Source organism: Megalops cyprinoides, chromosome 20 (genome assembly GCF_013368585.1).
Source record: "Megalops cyprinoides isolate fMegCyp1 chromosome 20, fMegCyp1.pri, whole genome shotgun sequence".
In the NCBI taxonomy this organism is placed as follows: domain Eukaryota; kingdom Metazoa; phylum Chordata; class Actinopteri; order Elopiformes; family Megalopidae; genus Megalops; species Megalops cyprinoides.
Genome location: NC_050602.1, coordinates 26,937,830 through 26,944,071, shown reverse-complemented (window position 1 = coordinate 26,944,071; position 6,242 = coordinate 26,937,830). Strand labels below are relative to the sequence as shown.

General features: G+C 42.5%; 1 protein-coding gene across 2 annotated transcripts; it reads right to left on the bottom strand.

Moving 5' to 3' along the window:
• Window positions 1-995: 995 nt before the first annotated feature.
• On the bottom strand, window positions 996-5,802 carry LOC118795281 (vascular cell adhesion protein 1-like). Of its 2 annotated transcripts, XM_036553656.1 has the most exons (5): window positions 5,712-5,802; window positions 5,319-5,600; window positions 4,738-5,037; window positions 4,086-4,248; window positions 996-1,103 (listed from the first exon to the last, which is right to left on the bottom strand). In XM_036553656.1, exons 1-5 carry the CDS (start codon window positions 5,749-5,751, stop codon window positions 1,091-1,093), a joined length of 798 nt encoding a protein of 265 aa, XP_036409549.1. In that variant the 5' UTR covers window positions 5,752-5,802; the 3' UTR covers window positions 996-1,090. The 2 variants fall into 2 exon arrangements, with proteins under 2 accessions (XP_036409549.1, XP_036409550.1); XM_036553657.1 differs by lacking the exon at window positions 996-1,103 and having other exon boundaries at window positions 2,784-4,248.
• Between the last annotated feature and the right edge of the window lie 440 nt (window positions 5,803-6,242).

The following is a 6,242-nucleotide window of genomic DNA, read 5'->3' as shown; positions in this document are numbered from 1 at the left end:
ATATGTCAATAACGTAATGTAACGTTTCTTCCCGTAAAGCTCAGTCTTCAGCGTGGAGCTGTTCTTATGGTAACCCAATCAGGACATCCTCTTATTAATTAGTCCGTTTGGTTATTAGCTAGAAGTAAATGCTTGGGCAACTATTTCTCAGTACTTTTAAAGTCCTGATGTGATCCCAGAGTAGGCTTAAAATTGCACAGTGCATCAAGCACTAGCTTTGTGGTTTCAAGCACAGCCTGCAGTGGGACATGTTGAATTTTAAGTGTTTTCAAGTGTAGCATGAAGCTGTTAAATGTGCACTTGCTAAACAATGTGTACCCAGAATGGTTTTTTTTTTTTGTATCAACTAACTTTCTGCTTCCTGGGCCTTTTTGTTTTGTTGAAGCTTGGCAATGGCTGCTAGCAGTTGTATCATTTCCTTTTATTTGTTTCAGACTGGATAACAGAAGTGAGTTCAGGTTCTCTCTGCTAATCATTGGGATTGGCTTGGTCTTGCACCTTAGGTTCTTAAGCTAGTTTCTCGGCTTTATTTATGGACAGAAAATGTCTGCCAATGTTTGACAATATTCCCAAAATGGAATGGGAGAAGGATATTCCAGAAAGGTTTTCAGTGTGCATACTTAAAGAAAGATCTGAATTTACAGCAATACTAAGTTTCTTGATAGTCAAATCTGTGGGCTGTTGGAACGCTCATCTAAATGTAGAGTGAAGTCAATGAGTCTGGAGAAAAATCTTTGCACACTTTTGCTGCCCAGTGTCAAGATCTTTGTTTTATCAGAGATTAGTAGCAGGGCATTAGAGGTTATCCAACACTTTGTATTTCTGAGATGAGACTCCAGTCTGGCAATTTGCAATACTTCACCAAAAATAGAAGAGGGCCTACAACCGGACCCTGTTGGACGCCATATTTGACTCATCATATTTGAGTAATACAGAAAGTCCTCCTTTAACTGCACAAATTGGTATCCATCAGTGTTGTCAACAATATAGGGCCTCTCGAAGTTCCAGATGATGGTTCTTTTCGATGCAAAGTTGGTTCCGTGTCCTCTGGGTGTGGTCCCCGCATGGCTTGGCATGGCTTGGCCAGATATTACATTGCAGGTCTGGGAAAACATACTTTAGGTAAATATGTTGCAAAATGCGAGAGCTTGTAGACTTGATTTTGAGAACTTGTAGAATACAATGTGAGAACTTGTAGAAGAAAAATCTGAACTCTTATGTTTAAATTTTCACTTTTCACAAAAAGTGTGAACTTGTATGTTGAAATTCACAAATGTGTATATTGATATTTACATAAATACAATAGCAGCTGCAAACTTGTAATCCAATATTTACTCATATATAGATATAATTTTTTTTACGTGAATCCATTTTCCATTACAACGACAACTCGCTGATTACAACCACAACTCGATGATTACAACCACAACTCGCTGATTACAACCTCTCAAATCAGTCCTTACAATTTCAAATCTGTGCGCCTTGACTTTTGCAACACTTCTTGCAGTAAGCCATGAAGGCATATTTACCTTTGTAGTGCTTTCCTGTCCAGAGTGACCCTAGCATGCCGTTAACAGCCTATTATCACAAACCCTAGCCTTCTGAGAGCTTGTGCAGTTAAGACTGTTTGTGTTGGCAGGGCGTTTGCACCGCTCCCCTTCTAAAAAAAGTACGCTGTTTAGAGTCGCAGGAGGAAAACTCTGATTTCAGTGTTCTCTGTGCACTTATCTATAACTGTATCAGGGTGTGCGCTACCAAAGACGAAGTTTTAAAAAAATGTATTTCTGACCTCTTTGAACTGACAAAGCAAGTTATCAGAATATTTGACAAAAGTCATATCTTGCACTGTTTTTTGCGTCAAAGGCAAAACAATTGCAATGCCTAAAGTGTCTGCATTCAGGATAAAAATTTCATTGACTCAATCCACTATTAAGTTTCAGTATTACCCATGGTCCATCCAAGATTGTAAACAAAATCACAATGCAGAACTCAAACATCCATGTACATCGTTTTTCTTTTTCTAGCCTTATTTTCTCAGACAATTAAAAATGGAAGTTTTTTTTTTTACATTTTTATGAATGGATTCATATACCATGTTTACAGAATGGATCTTTCTGCAAACAGGAAGAATATGTTCAAGAAGGGCAGACCTACCTCCAAACCCAGCTCCGGTTCTAATCCAAACCTAATCCAACCAATTTCTAGAGACTAGGCTGAATGATTTCATGTCCATGGATGGGATTGTTTTTCATAAGTTTACCTTTGCTATGGAACAGCCTCTGGTGTCAGTAGCCAGCTCCTACCGATGTCCAGACAGAACCACGAAACTGCCTTCATTTCCAAACACATTTCCAATAATAATTACATTACAGTCATTTAGCAGACACTCCTAGTCAGAGCAACTTACATAGATTACAATTTTTAAATGTTATCAGTTATCCTTACTGAGGGAAAGCCACCTTGCCCAAGGGAACAGCAACAGTGAGCCAGCAACCTTTCGGCTATGAGGCCTGATCCCTACCACTATACTACACTGCTGCCCAGTTAAAATTACATAGTATAATACCTTTCAACTCAAGACAGCAGTCCAGGATGCAGGCACCTAATGCCCCCCCTTTCTTAAATCTACCCGTTGTCAGATTTGACCTCAGAGGATGAAGTGACACAGAGGTGACTTTCTAACAGCTTAAGATCCCTGTGAATCTCGTGGCTGTTTTTCTGCTGTGAATGACAGCGTGACTGAATGACAGCGTGAATGAATTACAGTGTGTATGAATGACAGGGTGTATGAATGATCTGTGGGTGACAGTGTGTACGGCACTGAGACGCTCACTCCTCTCTGAGCTGTGCTCTCCCTTTCAGCACATAAGGAGGAAGGAGGTGCAGACAGCTCTGGCCCCTGCTGTGCTGTTCTGGCGGGGAAATGATCCTGCCAATTATCTGCACATTACAAAACACTTTATTGTGGAGGATTTCCTCTGATTGCCTTGTTCCCGCACACCACTCCCACACCCAGACACAGCTTTCTGCTGCCAGAGAATTATCACGCATCCGATGTCTTTTTCAGATAAAAATAAACCGAATGCTTGTGTTTAACAAAGCTAGATTTAGACAAAAAATATCTACAAATGCACACACACACTGCAAATACATACAGATAAATTACAACACAGCATAAAACACTTTTCAGTATTCAGCAGAGTTGACATGATGACAAAGGTACTCTTTTTACAGAATTTCTTTCAAAAATACATCTTCACAAACCTTGAACCTTGCCCCCCTATCCACACCTACAAGTGTGCATGAGATAAATCCTTACCCATTTACCACACACCTGTGGAACACAGACACCTTGTCCACAGAAAACAACATCACTGACATTCATATTCTGACTAGCGTATGAAAAACTCACACATTCCTCTCTAACATTTATACTGACCCATTTATATTGACATGTGTGCTAAACAAGGATCCCAAACTGATCTCTGATTGGACAGATCATTTCATTAACACAACCAATTAATTATTCAATTAGTTAATTAGTTATTATTTCTGTGACGCTAGTGGCGTATTTTCATAAATGACTCAACATAATGTTGTACAATTTAACAAAAGGCTTGACTCGATTTATCTTATCTGTCAGTCACAACACAACGTGCTCAACGCTGGATGAAAACTGAAACGGGGAAGACATTAACGTTCTTAAACCTGAAGATAAAGCACTTTGTGCTATGATTGAGGAGTGTTCCTTTTAGTTCCACCCATAGATGAATTTGGGGAAGCTTTTTGGGGAAATTTGGGGAAGGACAGGAGGGAGGACACCCACCCTCCCTCACCTGCCCCTGACACAGTCTGTGACCTCAGGCTTTGGTATGACGTTTACCTGTTGAAGGTTACACTTGCCTGGGCGTGCCTGAGAGTCCTGCCACACAAGGCCACCTCCCTCCCTCCCTCTCTCTCTGATGTATTCTGTGAAGTCTCTCATGCACAGATTTTGGGGGAGGAGACAGTTTGTCGTGTTGCCCTGAGCTGTGATCATTCGGATGGGTTCTGAGTGGAAGCTGGGCAGAGCTTAGCACACCTACACTGCAGGCAGGGCGTTCGTGGTCAGACTGTAAGCATCGGCTCCCTTCGACTTCCTCAGGTAACGGATGAGCACGGCAGCGACAGCCAGCAAGGATCCTGTACCGACAGTGGGGATGATCACCTTCTTCAGGTCCGGCGTCTCGGGGGGACTGGTAGAGCTCCCTGGAAGCAGAAAAACCAGGAAGACCGTTTGCGGCTTTTAAAATTGGACTACGCGTTACAACTTCTGTTAGAATGGCAGATGCTTAGTCATATGGTCAGCGAGTCAGTCATTCACCATGCAAAAGCCACACTGTTCCCACTGTCACACCCTCTCCTGTCCAATGGCAGATCTGAAGACATCCTGCCTGTACCCCAGTGCAGGTTCTACCCCAGCCCGGCTGCTCCTCTGTGGGCACCTGCAATGGATGCTATGGAAATGTTCTGCTCTCATGCAGAAAAAAAAAAGCTTTGTTCAATATGAACTTTAACACTCGCCTTCTAAGTACACCCAAATGTCTGTTCTACAGTGGATGTTGAAACAATATAGTTTCTGTCAATAAAGTCACTCAAAATAGTCAGAATAGGACTGGACAGATGATGCAGGTAGAACTGACATTACATAACACCCTTCCCTGTGTCCACTCCAGTGAAAGTATGATGGGTACTCACTCAACACAGTCAGAGCCACCGTGGTTTCCTTCATTATATGTCTGTCTTTTGTCACATTTAGCGTGGCTCTGCAGGTGAAGTTCTCCCCGTTATTTTCAGGTGGCAATGAGTAGACGGAGGACACTCCCTGCAGTTTAGCAGACCATTCTCCATCATCCGTCTTCAGAACGCCTCCTCCCTGTATCCACTCAATCCGTAGACCCTGCGCTGGGTAGACGTCACTGACCCGACAGGTAAGATCATTTTTCACACCTGGCAGTAAACGGTTGTTCCCTGAAACCACAGGGTTGTCTGGAAAAGCTGAAATTGCAAATAAACCAATTTTCTAGCTTTGGGACACTTAATAAAGCGCATTTTCAGTTAGAAGAAATCTGCATACAAGTGCAATGCCTTCACTGCAATCTTATAACCTACTGACAAATTATGTATGTGGCTATGCAGACATTTTAGACTACATGTTATTGTCTGTCACCCTTAGTTAGTGCACTTTCGACTCTAAAACGAACATGCTAAACAAAGCCAGAGTAGAAGTGTAAGTTCAACAGTAAGGAAACACATGATGGGGAAAAAAAAGAACTTACAATACACCTTCACACTCGTCGCTTTCTGTCGCTTTTGCATCCCACAAGATGCTTTGCACAAAAACCTGGCTTCGTGCGCGAGCGTCACATTGCTAATAACCAAGCGGGTCACTGTTGGTGAAATGTGACTCTGCGATTCGGCGCCCAGAGGCGCGTCGCCGAGGATGCTCCATGACACCGAGGGATCCTCGCTGCAGTCTACCAAGCTGCAGGTCAGGTTGAGTTTTTCGCCGACCTGATACACCAGATTTTCCGAATTCACTTCCACATGAAGTGAACACGCTGCAAGGAAATTGAAATCAATGAGTGCATATATATTGCGCCACACATCCGAAGGTTCCGCAAATTCAGACTCAGTGAATGAAAAACTGATTCAGACAAAAGCAGTGTTACCTGCAGGAAGAAAGAACATCCAGAGCATCCTCGCTGCCATTGTTTGGAAATTAAGTGGACTATAATTTTAGTATTGTGAAGAACGGTTAGCTCGCACGCTGAAATGAGCTAGCCAGTACCAGTGCCGCAAAATTTATAACAGAGAGTGGCTTCCGCCGGTAGCTCTCCAAAAAGTATCCTAGAATTCCCCCACTGAAACCCCAGTGGGCTGTTCCTATTGTACAAAGCACTTCCCAAGTTCTGTAATAACACTGTGGTGTTCAAACATTATTTGCGCCATCAGGACAGAGTGATAGAACACCAGAAAGGAGACAGTCCCCAGCAGAGATCCCGTTCATAAATCAGTATAAAATGCGAGAACATCTGTGATGCCCAGTTCTGTCTGTGGGTCTTTGGAAAGCACGATTCAAGATTAACATACACTAAAAGGCAGGAAATGTGGTGCAAAAAACAAGTAGTCTTCTATAAATGAAGTTTTATTTTCAGGCAATCACAGACTTAACCGTTCTTGGGAGGTCTGCAGTTATTTTA